General features: G+C 46.8%; 2 protein-coding genes across 2 annotated transcripts in view; one reads left to right on the top strand and one right to left on the bottom strand.

Moving 5' to 3' along the window:
* Positions 1-19254, bottom strand: part of LIN9 (lin-9 DREAM MuvB core complex component) — a gene marked incomplete at its 5' end in the record, with an annotated part of 274917 nt that overhangs the window by 153971 nt on the left and 101692 nt on the right. The window lies entirely within an intron of this gene.
* Positions 1-19254, top strand: part of STUM (stum, mechanosensory transduction mediator homolog) — a gene marked incomplete at its 5' end in the record, with an annotated part of 51101 nt that overhangs the window by 17950 nt on the left and 13897 nt on the right. Inside the window, one exon of the mRNA XM_082305593.1 lies at positions 17924-18103. Coding sequence (XP_082161719.1) covers positions 17924-18103 — 180 coding nt within the window. The remainder of the gene's footprint in view (positions 1-17923; positions 18104-19254) is intronic.

Genomic DNA, 19254 nt, shown 5'->3' with positions numbered 1-19254 from the left:
TTCACACTCTCATCCCACCCCAAATATGGTCTTGGTTTCTGTCAGATGGGCAAAAAGAAGAGCTAGTTCCACGTGATCCATAGCTACTAGCACATGCATTGGCTTGAAGCATCCTGCTGCCAGCCATACCATCTCTCAGGTGAGCCATGGAAGGTCTGGTGGGCTCTGTGCAAAGCTCATTCCAGTTTCCAGTTCAGCCAAAAGACCAAACAATCCTGATGGCAGCTCATGTTTGCCTAGTTCCCTCCAAGAGCAGAGACTGGGCAGCTTATGCAGTGATACTCATTCCACCAATGCTGGTTTTGAGGCTGTTCCTGGAAAGGTTAGGGTGATCTGAGAATTGGGCCCAAAACACTTGGGTCTTCTGCAACAGCTAAGAAGAGTACAAAGCAAGTTGTAAAGGCGAATGCAAAGATCTGTAAAGAGTTCTGGGCTGCCTCTAGTTTCTTGCAGGGGAATACAGTAGGAACTGCCAGGGGAGCTCTGCAGCCTTCAGCTCACTCTGTGCTTAGTGATCCTTCATGAATCGTGCATTTAGGCTAGTTTGCTCCACCTACACACCAGGCCCACCCATGATTCTGATTTTGCTCGGCCCAGACACAAGCACCCAGTACTTTTACTGCATGCAGAAATTCCTTTTCTATACGAGGAGTATTTTCTAGGTGAGAACTAAGGCAGTCTGCATGACCCTTAGGAACTTCTCATGAAGGAGTTCAATCCTGTATTGGGTTTGTGTGGCAAGGTTTCAGTAGCGGGGGGACTACAGGGGTGGCTTCTGTGAGAAGATGCTAGAAGCTTCTCCTATGTCCAATACAGCCAATGCCAGCCAGCTCGAAGACAGGCCCGCCGCTGGCCAAGGCTGAGCCCATCAGCAATAGTGGTAGCCCTTCTGGGATAATGTATTTAAGAAGGGGAAAAAGTTATTGCACAACAGCAACTGCAGCCGGGGAGAGGAGTGAGAATATGTGAGAGGAACAACTCTGCAGACACCAAGGTCAGTGATCAAGGAGGGCAAGGAGGTGCTCCGGGCGCCAGAGCAGAGATTCCCCTGCAGCCCATGGTGAAGACCATGGTGAGGCAGGGTGTCCCCCTGCAGCCCGTGGAGGTTAACGCTGGAGCAGATATCCATCTGCAGCCCATAGAGGACCCTACACTGGAGCAGGTGGATGCCCGAAGCAGGCTGTGACCCCATGGGAAGCGCACGCTGGAGCAGGCTTCTGGCAGGACCTGTGGCCCCATGGAGAGAGGAGCCCAGGCTGGAGTAGGTTTGCTGACAGGACTTGTGATCCCATGGAAGGCTCATGCTGGAGCAGTCTGTTCGTGAAGGACTGCACCCCATTGAAAGGACCCACGCTGGAGCAGTTTGTGAAGAACTGCAGCCCATGGGAAGGACCCACATTGGAGAAGTTCATGCAGGACTGTCTCCTGTGGCAGGGACCCCACGCTGAAGCAGGGAAGGGTGTGAGGAGCCCTGCCCCTGAGGAGGAAGGAGCAGCAGAGACAACGTGTGATGAACTGACTGCAACCCCCATTCCCCATCCCCCTGTGCCACTGGTGGGGAGGAGGTAGAGAAATGGGGAGTGAAGTCGAGCCCGGGAAAGAGGGAGGGGTGCGGGGAAGGTGTTTTAAGGTTTGGTTCTATTTCTAGTTACCCTACTCCAATTTGATTGGCAATAAATTAATTTCCCCAAGTCGAGTCTGTTTTGCCCATGATGGTAACTGCTGAGTGATCTCCCTGTCCTTATCTCCACCCATGAGCCTTTCATTATATTTTCTCTCCCCTGTCCAGCTGAGGAGGGGAATGATAGTGCAGCTTTGGTGGGCACCTGGCATCCAGCTGGGGTCAGCCCACCACAAATCTGTGGATCTTGAACCTAAACTTCCTTTCTCTCCTGCTGTCCTGTGTGCCAACTTGCTATTGCCTTTCCCTGCAAGGAGCTGCCGTAGGACAGCAATTCCATTTGTAGAGCACAGCGTAATCATTACAGACTTGAGATCCTGCAGTAGGCCCTTCTGCTTAGATTATTAGGGTGATTAGGACAGTGCAATATCTAAGATAGAAACATGTGGTTTGCTGTGGATGGCTCTGATGTCCCAGAGTGTTGGTGGTCCTGTTCCAGTCTGTCTCCAAGGAAAGTTTAATAGGATGCAGCTGCTTTATGATGTGGTCCTAATGCATTGACATCTTTGGATTTTGCATGAAACAGACATTTTTCTCTAGAAAATACTAATTGTAAAATTTAAGGTAATTTTTCATGACTGCATCTGGTTGAACAAATGTTCCTTTGAATGACAATAACAGGCTTCTGCTATCAGATTGTTCTGTGTAGCACAGCAAGCTAAAAATACATACTTTTTTTTCCATTGCAGGCACAATAAAAGATGGCAGAATAGCTCTAGTGTGTCAGATTGTTGCTTTTGTACAATACTGTACTAGAAATCTTATTTTGTAAAATGTGAGGGAAGAAACATGCTACATTTTTATCACTAAAATGAAAGAAAAAGGAATTATTTTAGCTAGAAATGTGGCATTATTTAATGCTTAAATGTAGGAAGCTATAATGACTGCAGAAATACAGTTCAGGCACCTGTAGGGATTAGTATGGAAGAGTAAGGAATTCCTAAGCAGGAGGAGAACATCATGGTATACAGCAGTATATCAATCGTCCACTCTTTCAGAGAGCACACAGTAGCCCATGCTTTAAGGGGCAGGGGGGAAAAGCATGGACCCACCACAGTTTGTGTTAGCAAACAGCTGTCTCTCTGCCACTACTTATTGACTTTGGGCAGGAGAAAGTATAGCCTTCTGTCATTTTGGTGGTTAGAACTGCAGATATCTACATCTGCAAGAAAAGTACCTGACCTATTAATTGGTTTTAACAAAAAAACAAACAAAAAACCCCCCACCAAACAAACAAAAAAACCCACAAAACCAAAACAACTACAATCACACAACAGTGTGATGCGAGTGAGTAAAAGGAATAGTATTTCAGGTGACCTGAACTCATGGGAAAAGGAGAGGGAGGAATTAAATATGTAAAATTCTCCTCCTTTTCTCTTCACTTGTGCTCCCTGATTGATGGGAAGGTGGCTGGTGGCGTCATCAGTGAGAAACATTCACCACACAGGGAAATGGAGTTTGGCTTTGCCATCATCGAGTTAAGACAAGAGGACGTTCAAGCACAGATACCGGAAAGACTGGGCAGGACGTGGGAGAAGTGTCCTAAATAAATGCAGGAGTTTGAGTCCCTGGCATAGAGATGGAGATAGCACATGAAGGCTCGTGTGCAGATGAAGTTTAAAGAAGGCATGGCATGAAAAGGCGTGCATGATTAAGGCAACAGAAAACAGGGGGAAGGGAATTGCAGAGACTCAGTCCGTGCCTCAGTGAAATAGGAAGAGAAAGATTGTAGGTAGAGTGAGAGATGTTGAGGACACGGTAGGAGAAAGAAAGGCAGATGGTTAAGATGTCAAAGAGCAGAGAGCCCCTAACGTACACCAGAGCTAGGAACCAGAAACACTGCAGATGGAGCAGAGGTCCTGACACTCATCCTGACTCTTTGAAGACCTTAGCGAGAACAGTTTCAGCAGAGGAGACGGAAGCCTCATTTGTAAAAAAGGAGAAAATTGAGGAGATGTTGCAACATTTACAAGGCAAAGGGAGGGAGGAAGGTGATTAGGGTAGGTGGAGAGGCAAGTGGAGCTGCACGACTCTGACAACTCCGCTGAAGTAGGAGACTTACAAGAGGCCTTTTTCTGCAGTGGGGTAAAGTGTAGTTCTCACCGTAGCTTCAGCTGTGCAATCCCATAAACTGAATTTACATCGTAGTGTGAATGCTGATACAGTGAATCCAGGCCAGAAATGAGCTTAAACCAAAATCAGCTATTAGAAGCTACAGAGTTACAGGAGGTGGAGAACTAGTCTCCCAGCTGTACAGCTTCTGGGCATCAGGTGAGCCCGGAGAGCCTGCCAGGATCACCAGGTGCCATGGTCCTGCTCTGCTAGGGAGCAAGGAGAGCAGGACCGGCTGCTGTACAGAGCAGAGCCTATTCCTCGTACAGCACAACAGACTTGCTAAAAAGTTAGCAAAATGTGTGTATTCATATAGGATCAATTGTCTACAATTTCTAATTCTGCTCAGATTTCATGGATGCATATTTATGTTAGCCCTGTTCAAGTTCCCGTTTGGATTTGATTCATCAGCCTCACACAGAGCAACAAGCATATAATGTTTGCCATGGCCTGTTACTATTATTTAGAAGAACTGTCTTTCTGCTATTTGCGCTGCTGAATTGCTGCCAAGATCAGGTTAGACCTGATGAGCCAAATTAATCCCCAGTGTAACTCTGTGGCAGTCAATGGATTTATGTCAGAGACAAATCTGGGCCCAATATAGATGTATTTTTTGGCAGTAGGAAAAGAACAGCAACATAGGAATGAATAAAGGTTAGATGGATGGTCCCTCAGCTGAGCCTGCCCTTTCAAGAAGTGTTTTCCCTCTATGCCCACCCGTTCTGTCCATGGAGATGCATTCTTCTGCTTTCCCCGCTGCTTGCTCTGGAGTCTGGAACTGGGGGAGCCATGCAAGGTGCAAATGGCAGTCCTCGGTGGGTTGGAGGTTATGGAGCTTTTTGAGCTGCTCCAAAGACCCACAGGCTCTTGAGCGAGACGGTACATCACAACAGTTCCTGAGAAGGTATGGCAGGAGTAGCTTTGAGGATGTTCAAGAACTGCTGTGTGAGCTCTTTGGGACAGGGAGAATCTTCTGGGGTTCATACATTGCCTACCACAAAGAGGTCCTGGCTGGCATGCAAGTAGCAAACGTGAATTCCCTTTCCTCTGCAGGACTGGTGCCCTGCAAAAAACAGCCCTGTTTAGAAAACACCATGGAAAACTGGGTAAGAACTGACCATAGTGATTTCCAGTTTGTCAAACTGGAGGACATACAGAAACAGAGAAACAACATCTTTCTTTAGGTTGTGAAGTCTTGTGTTGCAATGTCAGTGCCGGGTGTCAGGGTTGGTCCCCTGCCCGCAGTCTCAGTAAGGCAGGGAAGGACACTTAAAAGTCTTAATCTCATCTCGGCTGCACCCTTTAACATTTAGATAAGTGCTTCCAGCAGTCTTGCATAGGAGAGTTGAACCATTTTACTGTTGTCCCTAACCTTGTTGTAACCTATTCAACATGAGAATTATAAAAAAGAATGACAGGCAGGATGAAACTATGATAATTTCCAGTTTCTCTTTGTATAACACTTTCCCTGGTGCATCACACTCCATATAAATCTTCTCTAACCTCTGAAAAATGATGTCTGGGGCTGTTCAGCCTGGAGAATAGAGGCTGTGGGGTGACCTTATTGCAGCCTTTCAGTACTTAAAGGGGGCTTATAAAAAAGATGGGGACAGACTTTTTAGCAGGGCTGGTAGCGATAAGACAAGGGGTAATGTTTTTAAACTAAGAGAGGGTATATTCAGACTGGATATAAGGAAGAAGTTTTTTTACGATGAGGGTGGTGAAACACTGGAACAAGTTGCCCAGATAGGTGGTAGATGCCCCATCCCTGGAAACATTCAAGGACAGGCTGGATGGGGCTCTGAGCAACCTGATCTAGTTGAAGATGTCCCTGTCAATTGCGGGGGGGATGGACTAGATGGCCTTTAAACGTCCCTTCCATCCCAAAGCATTCTATGATTCTATGTCCGTGAATCATTGTATAACAGAGATATTACTTTCCATATTTCCCTCAGAATAATCACATGCTATATTGTGATGTTGGGAACTTGGTTCTTTGTGATATCTACAAACAAATGCATATGCATTTTTATCTAATGCAGACCAGTAGCTAGATGGCAGACATTGGAAATTATTTGGTAAAGGGAGAATCTGTCCTGTAATGGAAATAAGTGTAAATCAGATGCTATTTCCTGCAAATTGGGAATGCAAGAACTCCTAGAGATTGTGGTATGCAGGGGGCATTCAGATGAAAAGACCACATGTAAAATCCTGCAAGCACACTGACATGGCTGTGCAGAGGCCCAGGCCTTGCTGGACACGCCTTGGCTGGCTGAGAGGTATTAACTGTTTGTGGATAACCTGGCTCCTGAACAGGACCCGGTATTCATCTATGTTTCTGACCTGCTTTCAGATAAAAGAGGACTAGACCCTGCAGAAATTATGATTTTATCCAAGTCAGTATTTCTTTTACTTTTAAAGAAAGACTATACTTCTATATAAAGCGCTATTTCCCCTTAGTACAAAGGCATCTCCCCTCAGAGGCTGGCTGAGCTGTTTGATACGAGCATGCATGTGCTCAGAGGGGTAACGTCGAAGAGGGGTGGTCTGTTGACTTGAAGTTCACCCATTTCGGCATGAGCAGCAACTCACAAGTATGCTTTCTGCTCAAGTGTACTGGTGGCTGTGAGAGTAATTGCACCTCATGTTTAAGAACCAGAACAGCTCTTCAAAAATAAATTGAAAAATCATGAAGTGCTCTATGTTCAAGAGCTGATAGTCATGTAATGGCAAGAGGACATGGCTCTGGGAAAAGAAACTGAGATAGATCAGCTAAGCCTTGCATAGAGTAGGTAAAGTTACTGAAATATTATAGAATAGCTGAGGTTGGAAGAGACTTCTGGAGGTCATCTAGTCCTTCCTCCAAGTAGGTTAAACTAGAGCAGGTTGCTCAGGTCCTTGTCCAGAATATCACGGGATACCTGCTGACACAGATAGAGTGCAGTAGCATCCATAATCTCCTCATTTTCTCCACCCTAGTAAGAAATCTTCCTTTTAGAAAACTATGCTAGCTGGGCTGAATTCATTTGTCTTGGCTGGTGCTCGTATTCACAGAATCTGTAAAGCCATGGGTCACTCCAGCCTGCTCTATTTATGGAGCCTGCACTGGGTGATGTCGGGCATGAGGTACCACAGCTCACTTCTCTGCTGCCAACAAAGACTTGCTTTTGTTCGTCTGCCTGGGGCCTTTCCATGGGGAGCTGAAAAGGCTCTGGAAGACTCCAGATCATCTCCCCATCTTCCCTGTAGGAGAAAGACTGTAGAGAGCAGGTCGCTCAGGCTCTGCACTTCACCTCTACAATTACAGTGCCTGCCCTCCTCACCACAGCGTGGGCTGGCTGCAGCCCAGCTCTGTGTGGATCCTTGTCCTCCTCATCCCACACCGCTCTTCTACAGAATTGGTCGTGTTTGAATCTGTTTCATCTAAGAAAGAACAGTGCTTTTGTGAAAACTGTCCTATAAAAGCAAGACCTGGTCATTATTTGACTTACGGTAATACTGAACAGAACAGTGATAGAGCCCCACACGTTAAGTACATGAGATGGTAATTTCCTGGGACAAGGAGTATCCAAATAGAAAAGACACTTGAAAGTGGTGGTGTTAACATCTTCATTACGTTACTCCAGCACTGCAAGAATAAAGCTACAGGTTCAGAATTATTTAGCAAGAGGCAATAAAGCCAGGACTGAATTCTGGTCTCCCAAATCATATTCTGGACTCCTGGGTGCAACACTGCACCTCCAGGCTACAGAGTGCAACTCTACCATTTCCCCTTTAAGTCTCTGCTTGAGATGCTTTGGCTCATAAAATGCATGCACTAAGTTTTCTGGATTTAAAAAAAAAAAAAAAAAAAAAAAAAAAAAGGTCTTTTTGTTAGTCTCCTGCACACTTATCACTGCAGCTCTGTGAACATTTATGGCACAGTTTTGTTTTACATTCCTATACTACTTAAAAAATAGCTTGTACTTTGGGGTGATTTTGGAAGCTGGTGCACTTTATTACACTTCCATTTCAGCTGTCTTGGTCTGTAGCAAAGAGTCTAATTGCTCTGCATCGCCATCTAACTTTCTAATAAGATTAATTCTGTCTTATGTCTTGGTAGTCCCTAATTAATGTAATTTGTCTTCACAGTTAAGGACTCCAGGGTATCGCAGCAAGCTCAGAATCACCGCTCAGTGAATCTTAGAAGTAGTTAATCTATCCTTCCGTGAGCAGAGCAAATGCAGTTAGGTAGCTTCATAGGGCTAAATTAGTTGCAAGGCAGCGAACAGAAAGACAGATGAGGAGGCAACGCAGCTGCAGACCTCGACTTGAACTGTGGCTGCTTGGCTGAATGCAGACAGACAGGGCAGGCGAGAGAGACCCTTACGCTGCTGCCCTTAGCCTGCTGCTTTCCTTCTGCTGAATTAGAGCACCCCGAGATAGGCACTAACGGCACTTAATTAACCTGTGGGAGGGCAGAGGCAGGAAAAAAGTGAGCATTTGATCTGGCTTCACCCAGTAAAACACCAAGTGCCCTTCTGAGCCCTTACACTAGTGTGGAAGTTGAGGCTGGAGGGTCATGCACACCCACCTCCTGCTCTGTGCCCGACAAGAAAGAGCTTTCCCTCGTATGACAATTAAGAACAGACTTCAGTTCATCACTGTATAATTGGCTAGAACCTTTCTGAAAGCCCTTGAGAATCCATGGCCTTTTGCTCATTATTTTTCCACTGTTACGCAGCTCTTATTTCCAGGGGCCTTTAGAAACTGGAGGTACCAGAAAGCCAAAAAAGCTTTCCTTGCAGGTTTCACGGCCACTCTGAAATAAGGAGTCTCTCTTATTCCAGGTTTGTAAAGTTTGGATGAAAAGCCACATCCAAATTATTTCAATATCAATAGCATAATATGGAATGGCTCGAAGTTTGTTTCTGGATGTACATCAAGAAAACAGAAAATTGATATCTGGAGCTGCTTGAGAATTATGAATTAAGATCATAGTCTGAAAAATAAGAGATATTTTAGTGGAAGATTGTTTCTCTCTACTTGGTTCCTCCATCACTTGGATCCTGAGCTCCTGCAGTGGGTGGGTGCAGAGCAGCCTGGGACTAGGAGAGCCATGGCAAAGCACCCAAGCTGGTGTTCCTGGGTAGCTGGTGGGAGGAGAGGGGAGCACGAGGTGGAATAAGCACCTAGTTTAATAGGAGACAGCACGAATACAGAAAGTTCTGCATGGCAGGAGACAGCAGAGAGAAACCAGCAAGTAGAGCTGCATCCATGAAACAGAGCTTTGAAGTTGCTGATAAAAATTACAGAGCAGCAAGAATGCATCCACTTAGGGCAGGTAAGCTTATAGCAAAGTGCCCTGTGCTGTAAACAGCAGTCATGCCTTTTGGTGTCCCTTATGTTTGTTGTTGTAATTGGAAGCCAATTACATTATTTCTCTCAATGCTGGCATACTCAATAAGGATGCAAATTAATTAAAATTCTCTCCTCATTCCATTAGCAAAGAAAAAAGTAAGCATTGAGCAGAAGCAAGGCTGCAGTGTCTCAGTTCTTTTCATAGCAGCTCCCCTGGCTAGCAGCAGAGGAAGGGACACGTCATTTAACCTCCCTGGCTCTACATTCCCTGTCTGTAACATGCAGATGGCCTGTGGTCTGCTTCATAGCAAACATCTGCCTTACAAACTGCAAAGCACTACCGGGGACCTGTATTAGCTTTAACCAAGCCAGTCTGGCTGCAAGGAGCAAGCCAGATTAGCCTATGCGGAGCTCAACCTGCGAGGCTGCTCGCTGTGCCCAAAGGTTGACTTCTTTACATCCAGCATGATCTGCTCTCTACACCACCAGAGTCAGCAGCACAGGTGTGACTTGGACAGCCAGGGATTCTCAGGTGACCCAAACAGGAGCCAAAACAGGTTAGGAAGGAAGATGACTGTTAGTGAGGTATAGCATTACATCAGGAAGAAGTTGGGAATAAGCAGCAGATTGGTGTCATGTTCAGACAGTTGACCTGTGTGTCAGTTAAGTGTGGCAAAGAATTTTTCCTCAAGGCACGGCGTCTTGGAAATATGGTAAAAGATGATACTTCTGGTGTAGATGGACTTACCTTAAGCAATTAGTTTTCTGTTCCTGCAGGTATTGTTTGCTACACCCTTCCCATTTCCTATATCTAGGTCTCTCTGTAGTAATTCCCCCCCTCTCCACCCTTTACTTTTGGGAAATTACAAGTTTTCCTCAGTGGTTCATGCTATTATAAAGCATGATGCAAAATGTCAGTCATAGTTCTGGGACCACATCTTTTATATAAGAGGGGGAAAAAAAATTAGTTTGGGAGTCAGGCAGGTACAACTTGCAAAAATAATTCAGCAGCACCAAGTCCTGGCAGAAGTCTGAGGTCTGCTCCGCCACTGTGAATTACACAGTTGGGCCCCACATCCCCGTTCAGCAGAAGTTCTCCAATCTCGGATACTTCAAGCACACCCTTAATTTTAAGCATCAAGTCAACAGAATTAAACCATAGGACTGGATTGGAAAACTTCACCCAAGGATTGTGGAATGTCTGGCAGTGGAACAAACTGTACTGCAATCTCACTATTTATGGGTGGCTGCTCTTAAGCGTTCAAAACGTTGCAGTGCTGCAGAGTAAAAATAATGCCGATGGCTCCGTGGATAATTAAAGCTTTAGTAAGTCATTTCACCTTCATGCAGCCCCCCCCCCCCCCCCCCATGTAATTTAAGATTTCACTGTGTATTTTTAGCCTTGGAAGTCTGTGAAAGTTTGTTGCAGTCAAGTTCTGAAGTTCGTGTTAAAAAACTCTGCATTTTGAGAAGAGTTAACTTTTTCTAAAGCATTAAATATGAGAAAAATCTCATTTTTGATGCAAAGGCAATGCTATCTTTCTTGCACGTGGGCTGTCTTCTGTAGATGCTACATAAACACTGTCAAGTCTGTTCTGACCACATGACACAAACCTACTAATAACAAACAGATGCAGAGCAGTAGCTCAGTGCTGGAGCTACAGCGATGTACTGAAGCCGTTGTAATCAATCATGGCCATAAAATGCTCTGGGACATGCCGGACATTTTTCACGTATGTAGGGAAACCAGAAAGCTAATCCTATATTCAGCCCGCCTTCTGCAGACTTGGGAGTTGGAACAAATCCTGGGGAGACAAGAACTGCAAGCACCAGCTCTCGCTTGTCAAGCAACTGTATATTTTTGTCCGTAGCGAGGCCAAAAAGACCAGACAGAGCCAGAATTCACTTTGAACGTCCTTCCGATATGGAAGGGAAAAATAAAAACAATGTGCTAGCAGAAGCTAAACAAAGCATTTTTAATAGCAGGCCATGGAAGAAAATTCATGAGCTACTCTCCATGGCAACATCTAGGCTCTGTTACATTCACTGCCTCCACTCTCTCCTCCTCCCCTTTCTCTTCTCCCTCTCCGACCCTTCAGTTCCCACTGTTCTTGCCCAGGTCCTGCCTGCACCACTGTCTGTGAGACCTGGCATTTGCAGGCGATCGCTTTGCCCCCAGGTGCCTGCACATCGCTGATGTTCCCCCCTTGCAGCAGTGCTCATTACGCCTGGCCTGTGCGTGTGGGATTCAGATTTTCAATTCCAAGAGGTGCTGCCTGGGACCAAGCAAGCCTCCTGTTTTCTAAGCTGTCCACTGCTCCTGCTCTTCTTCCCCCTCAAGTCATTAAAGCCACCTATCTGCCCTAGACCCCTTGCACTGTATTTGGCAGGGGCAGGCTTTAGTCTGTATGGATACTGGAAAGGGGATGAAAGCTTGCCAACGGCTGTTTAATTAAACTTTAGCCTAAAAACCAAGCTTTTAAGATGTTGGTCTAAAACACCATTATTTCTAGAAAATAAAAAAAAAAATCAGGTAATTGCACTGAGTCCTGGCTTACTTCCATGGCTGAAATGAACTACAAGGGGAAGGATGTAGGGGATGCCACTGACAGTCAGGTTGCATGTTCCCTTGGGTGGGATGCCTGCTGATGCTGCAGCATTGTGTTGCGGTCTTACCATCTCTACATTCTTTGTATTTCAAGAGAAACAAGTCCAGCAGCCACTAACAGGTGAAGAATTGCTGGGTAAATGACAGTCTCGGTACCCTAGACTAAGCACTGGCCCCAACCCATAGCAGCAGCATGAATTCTTCAGCACTCCCAAGCTACTCGGTGCGAGAAGCCCACAGACACTTCAGCTGGATGCTCTGCTCCAGGAGTGCAGCTGTAGTTGTGCGCACCTATTTTCAGAGGGGGCTGAGTGGCAAATGGGTTGCTATCTTCCATTGCTTGCTTTGAGTACCTCTGAGGAAACTGGGTGGGAATATACCTCCTGACAAAGGAGCACATCTGGCCACAGAGCCAGGCACTTGAGAATGGTTAGCTTCTTCAGGAGGACACCCTCCAGCCTCTGCACCTCTGCTTTTGCTGCAAACCAGAGAGATTCACTGCATGCCCCCTGCCTGCAATCACAGCTCTCTGAGGAGGCCGTGGGAAGAAGAGCCATGCTGGAGACCCTGACAAGAGTGCTGGACTTGCAAACTGCAAGACCCACCGTAGTTCACACACAGGTACATCAGGTGCTCTTCTGGACCAGTCTTTTGTGTTCACAGAGCTGCAGTAAGCTTGGAAAGAAAGCACTCATCTCAGAGGGTTTAGGTGATACACCTGTGCTGGCAGGTTCTCTCTGATGTGGTGTAAGACCTGTTGAGTTCCAGCAAGGGGGAAACTGGGGACACTGGTGAGGGCTTGCACTGGACAGAACGCTTCCAGAGGGTTTTAACCTTGTGTCTGTTTTCTCAAGCAAAGACACAAACAATTCCCTGCTTTAGGAAACCTTAGCAGATAGGCAGCCTGAGCGTTAACACTGTGCAATTTCATTTTATTGTGTAGCCCAGCTCTACCCACGTAAACAGAAGAGAAAGGTTTTCAGCATCAGCAGATGCAGATTGCCCTTTCTTGGGCAAGTTTTAGTAGCTCTCTTTCCCTCACCATAATCCAAAGGACTACAGCTTAGCATATGGATTGATACCAAGGATGAAAAGCCTCCACAACTGAAACAACTTCTTACCATTTAAACTAGAGCATAGGAACAAATTCAGGACACTTAGGACCCAAGGATGTCTTAACCAATATATACCACATTCACTGTAATACTGAAGAAACAAGTACAGTCTTTTTATCCTTCTCGCACAATTTTTCTGACTCACGCAAGGAAGAACCAGTACATCTCATGAATTTTCAGCACATCCACAGCATCTGCCTCATATACCTGCCAACACTGTTTAATGACAGCTAATAATCATTTTACTTAAAAAATTCAAAGGCACATCAGATGTGTCCCCACACAGAGCACTCCCCTGACACAATACAGCTATACAGGTACATCTCATCCCCACAAAACACACACTCATTAACTACATCTCCCACCGTCAGTCCAACAGCCTTCCTTGCTCCCACAGACACTTCAAATTTCATTCCCCTCTCCTTCCCATCTTTGCCTGTGCTTACCTGCAGCTGTGCTCCAGCATCACAGCATGATCCCATTTTTCCCCCTGGGAGCAGGAAAGGAAACACCATCCCACCACCTTATTTACTCCCAGTACTATAGGGGAACATATTAAATGACATCCAGGCTTGTGGGAAGGGGTGTTTCCCAGCCCCTCCCTAGCTCCAGGCTTTTGTAGGGTAGGGACCATGACCACCAGCAGCAGCTGCTCCACATGCTGCCCCTGACTGCAGTAATTTGGGTTTCTGCTGTTCTTCCACCTGTAACAGGGCAGCTCATCAGATGTTATTTCCTTGCAGCAGAGATGCTTTCTGTTGTGAAGTTTCAGATATCTGGTAGTCAGTGGGAAGCCCACTAACAAGTTGTCTGTGTGCTCAAATTACTTAATACTGTGGCCATCAGTGTCTCGTCTCGCTCTGGTTTGTACCCTGGCTCCAACCAGGCTCCCACTTCTGGTGTTTCTGGGAAGGTGCCATCAGAAGTTTGCTCACAGCCAGGTCCTCCACATGAAACATGCCAAGCTCCATGTCTCGCTGAAGTGCCTGCAGAAGTGCCCAGGATAGGCTTTCTTGCAAAAACAGGAGAGAAAAACTTCTCTCATGCAGCTTGAAATATTCCATAACGCAGTCACTGTTGCACTCAGATAGCACAAGGAGACTGTGCTCAGGACAGACCATGGGCTTGACCTCATGTCTTCCTCCACCCTGGGTGAGTGACCCAAACAGTAGTAAACCAGGAGAGCTCTCTCCAGGGTGTGAGTTTTTCCTCTAAGAGAAAAAAACCAAACTATTCGTCTCGTACTATTTTGGTGCACTCCATGAGGCCAGGAACCAGCAGGTGATGCTCTTGGGAAGGCCATGGCTGCCAGGGTACCAGTGTACACTGGAAGGGGGACTTTATCCTGTGTGACAAGGGACCAGAGAGGAGAGAAAGGGCAAAAACGCCTCCTTTGTCTCTCCCTTTACAGTGTCGTCCTACAGATAACACATCCCCTTCACATTCAATGGGTTAAACTGTTGAAAACAAAAAGCCTTCCATATTTACGGGTATAATCTAAAAATACCCCAAGTCTGATGACAACAAAAGCAAACACAGGCTCCCAGAGAAGCCTTGCCAAAAACGGCGCACGGTGTCCTGACTGGCTGACGCTGCCCCAAGTGAGATGAGACGAGAGGAGCTGAACAAGCAAGCTCAGCTTCCCATCCCCTCTCAGCCTCGCTGCACGTGGCGCCTTCACCCTCGCCCCACGGCTGCTCCAGAAGGGCAAACCTCGGCTCCCACCCATCCCTCTGCCCAGCCCCTGGTACTGGCTGGCTCCGGGTGCCGGGTGGGCTCTACGGCTCAGCCAGGTGATTGCAAGGGGCCCTGATGCCCCATGAGGCTGTACCAACAGACTCCTTGGGTAGCATAGGACATCTTCTCTCCACCGCCTCCTCTCTGTCCCCAAAGAGGCTGTATTAACTGATGATTTAGAATAATCCTAGATTTTACTGCATTTGGGGTATTTTTAATTGGGAAGACATAAGAAATGCCTGATACAGTTTACTTAGCTCATGTTACACCGGCATAGCTGTAGGGGCTTTTAGTTTACATCAGCTTGCAAAGTTAGCAGTTTGTGTTTGCTGGTTACCCTCACAGCCTGAGACCTTTTCAGACAGCTGATTTATTTGGCCAACATCATCCCAGCTGCAGCTCGCGTACCAAGTTTATGATTTCTAGGCTATAGGTATTCAAGTGTCTGAATGCTTGGTCAGGAAGGGAGATGGTTCGGTGCCCCAGCTCTGGCGCAGCCAGGCGGTATCAGCAGATACAGCTTGCTTGCCTTCCTCCGCCTCCTCCTCTCCACCTCTCTGCTTCCAGATGCAAACACTTCCATATTCGGCAACGTGTAACTACGATGGCTTCTTAAGGGGAAATCATCCACCTTGGCAAATGCATTTAAGACTCTTTCTTCTGCTTCACATTTTAAAGCATATGTGGACTAGAGGAAAAATACTTCCATTTTACGTCTCCTGGCATGTCTCAGGTCTTGTATGTAAAGATGCCAACAACCTTCCGAAGATTAGCTAATCATAATTAATAAAGAAAATGCACTGGCATTGGACAATGAATTGGCTCCTGTGAGTAGGCAAGTGGTCTGAAGAGGGAATCAGAAGCCAAGGTTCATGAGATTTTAATCCTAGTTTCTGTATCAATTCCCTGTCCAGAGAGGGACACTTAACTGCTTTGTCTGCTTTATTCACTTCTCAATGGGACTAGACATTAGCTTAGTCACTGTGGTGTTTCGGGGATTAATTAGCTAATTCAGCACCTCACTCTAATGATGTAAAACTCTTAAAAGCTTCACTGGAAGGATTTGAAGCTGTAGCTTAAGAATTATTGCTCATTTACAACCTTTTTTGTAACACGTCTTGGAAGAGTTAAAGGTAAGGTGAGAGGGGAAGATTTTCATTTTCATTTTAAAAAGAGAGACATGCATTTCCATTTGGCAAGATTTCCTATCCTGATGGGAAAACGTAAACACCCAGTTTCTGATCTTGCCTCAATCCATATTTAATCTCAGAGAGTGCTGTGGTGTAACTTTGCAGAGAACAGTTTCAGGAACAGCACGGGCGAATATTCCAGGCTTCTGGCTGCTTTGGAGACACTATAAAGGAAAAAAAAGATAGGTGAAGCGGGGCAGAGATCTCACATAATCCCACACGGAGGACACAAAAGACATGGAAGACAAAGCCACAGAGCAAAAGACAGCCTTTCTTTTAACAAGCAATGAGGAGACTTGTACAATGTCCTTTGGGATTAAAATTATTTCCCCTTTTCCTCTGTGCAGACCCTTTTGTTTTGGCGGATAAGGGGATGAAACTGCCCCTGAAAGCCGAACAGTCAGAGGATGAAGCCCGGTGGGGGATTTCTCACACGGGAGAAGAGGTTGCCCCTCTCCCTGCCGGCGATGCTCTGCCGTAGGGCTGCCTCCCGCCGCCCCAGCAGCGCTCACCCACTCCCCTCCGCCACGGTGCCGCTCCGCGGCTGCTCCATGCCCGGCTTCGGCGTGCGGCAAAGGGAGCGGGTGGGAGTACGAAATCAGATCGAGCCAGCAGCAGGAAGACAAGCAGGGTTTTAGGAGCTGGTGGAGTGTTAGGAAGATGCTGGAGTTGAAGCCTGCAGAGGATGGTGAGATTAAAAAACAGGCTGTAGCCAGCCTTCCTCAGCATTTCGGCATCTTAACTGCCTGTTCTCCTTGTGACCCACTGAAGAAGAGGCAGCAATGGAAGAGATTATCTCTTCCACCACCCCGGCAGTGCAGGACGAAATGGTATTTTGCACCTAACCAGATCCTTCTGCTCTCTCTGTCTGGTGAGGTCTTGTGGAGGGGTGTAAACTGAGTGTTTCCTCCCCGTCTTCAGTCCAACCAAGGGACTCCCTCCCTCCCTCCCCCGAGTTCAGCAAGGCACTTCTGTGCATTGAAGATGAGCTCATTCATTCACGTCTTACAGGGCATTTGCAGGCTTCCATCCTTCAATAGGAAAAAGGGCAATTTTTGTAGAAACCACTGGACATCATGCTGCAGGATTTTTAATTCAAGATGTTCACTAAAGAAAGCATTTCCCAGAACTGCGTTATCCAGTACAATCCACATTACACCTTTGTACCTACCTTAGCAATGCTGTATTTATATTAAAAAAACCCAAAGACTATTTATAATGGTAAGAGGTGTTGAAATGCATACTTAGATCAGGTGACTGAACCTCCTGGACAACAGCTCGTACATTATAGGGGTCAAAAACAGTTTCTTCTGCTCTTTGCCCATGCTCTGTATTTTTGCAGGTTGGTTGTGGGACAGACAAGGCTTCCCTGAGCTGCGGGTTTCAGCTATCCATGGGCCCAGGACATCAGCTGTGAATAATTAATATCTGAATTGTTTTAGGAAGTCTGAAGGGTGTTTGCAAGTTTTGTAATTTGGTCTCAAGCAGAGCCAAGGGCTGCAACACCAGGTCGCCTGGCTCCAGCACTGGTTTAGCTGCTTCTGCTTTGTTAAAACATGCTCTCAGGTAACAACTTGCGACTGGGGAAAGTGTTGTGTAAAGATGCAGTGCCACATTAGCACCCCTTTTTTTTGTGTGTGTGCTCCTTCTAGAGCAGTATTTGTGAATAGTAACAGACTGCCAGACCCGTACAGCTTTCTGGAGCCAGTCCTGGTCTAACTCCAGGTGCAATTTTCCCTTTTAGAGCTTCTGTGTAGTAAATGTTCTTCCCAAGAGAGAGCCACCAGGCAGAAAAAAGATAGACCGGCATTTCCACAGACACACAGCACTCCCTTGTAAACTGCCTACAGTGCCTAAGGGGTTACTGTTGGGGGCAGGGGGGAAGAGGCCAAAACCCAAAGAGGGTTTTTTCTGTCCTGGTTTTTAAGTATACGTATCGGTGTAATTCAATGGGAGGCAATAGCGTGTTTGAGTGAGATGTGGCTGTGCCTCCATTTGTCCTCCTGTAAAGTGCTTCCAGCTTTTGAGCACTGCAGTGGGAGCACAAGAAGTGGGATGCTGTGAGAAGTGGGTCTAAGGGAAGGAATTTGGCATGAAGCCACTGCTTTCACTGGGCTTTTTGTTGCTGCTCTCTCCCTAGGAACGTTTGTATCCGCTTTCACCGTGCTGTGCGGAGCCCGGACCGACCTCCCTGACAGGCACATGTGTTGTGTCTTCTGGCTGAACATCGCTGCTGCTCTGATTCAGATCCTGACGGCAATCGTGATGGTTGGCTGGATTATGAGTATATTTTGGGGGATGGACATGGTCATTCTCGCAAGTAAGTACAGTGCACTCACCCTCCCGACTTCTCCCCTCCGTGGCTGTGTTGCTGGGTCCCAGCTAACCCCCCTGCAAGCCATCGGACTGCACTGTAGGGAAGGAGAGCCACCGGATGAGCTCTGCAAGTCCATGAGAAAACACAGTAGGCAGAGGAATTGCTGGGAGACAGTTGGGACGGGCCCCAGGACGCATCTGGAAGAGCCTCCCATCCCACCACGTGGGTTAGGATCTTCTTTTCCTCTTTATAAAATGAAAAGCGCAGGAAGGGTTGAGGCCCCTCAGCACTGTGAACTCTGCTGTCTGGAGCCTCTTCTGCCTTGGTCACATCCGCGTGCGTGTTTGAACGAGAAAGCCCTTTCTCCCTTGAGACTCCGGCTGCATCTCTCCAGTTAGTGCGACCTTCCCACGAGGCCAGTTTTGCTCCCAGGGAGCACTCAGGGCCAGCTGTCCCCAGAAAAGCCCTGGGGACTCTCCTGGACCCTCCCCTTCCTCCCCAGAATACAATTACCCAAAGGCTTTTTTTCATGTTTCACACCAAGTTCTTAGGCTGAGCAGGACTGTTTAGCTACTCCTAGAAGGATTTCCCCTACACCCTTTAAGGAGCCTCCAAAACATTAGTCTAGGGGAAGAAGAGAGGAATCCTTTTTTAAACATACATAATATAGGTCACCCAGTTAGTATATATTACCAATGTAGAATACAGGCTCTGTAACTTTATCTGCTAAAGAGCTTTACTGGTGTAAAAGTTGTATCATATCACCTGTATCATATAGCAGAGAATTAAGCTGACAGCCTCACCTCGCCTCCAAAGCCAGAAGCAGCCCACAACTCAGGGTGCTGACGGCATCTGCAAGACCCTTTCCAAAGGCTGGCAGAGGCCGGTGGGCATTGCCCCAAACCAACAGGTCTGAGATCCTTCAGGCTGGTAGGGCAGGCAGTTCCCAAAGCAAGTGCTTCTCCCAGAGAACATCTTACCAGCAGCTTTGCTTTTTGGTTTGAAGGGGCTCCGCTTTGTCATCTCTGCTGATGGCATCTGTGGCTTCATAACAGAGGAGGAGAGAGGATCTCAGGAAATTGCCAGGCACCTGCCTAAAGATGAAATGGATGAAACTGAAAAAACGAGCAGGGAACCAGTGCACATCTTCAGCT

Source organism: Platalea leucorodia (genome assembly GCF_965183815.1).
Source record: "Platalea leucorodia genome assembly, chromosome: 3".
NCBI classification, from domain to species: domain Eukaryota; kingdom Metazoa; phylum Chordata; class Aves; order Pelecaniformes; family Threskiornithidae; genus Platalea; species Platalea leucorodia.
The sequence above is the reverse complement of the archived record's forward strand: the minus strand, read 5'-3'. Positions and strand labels throughout refer to the sequence as shown.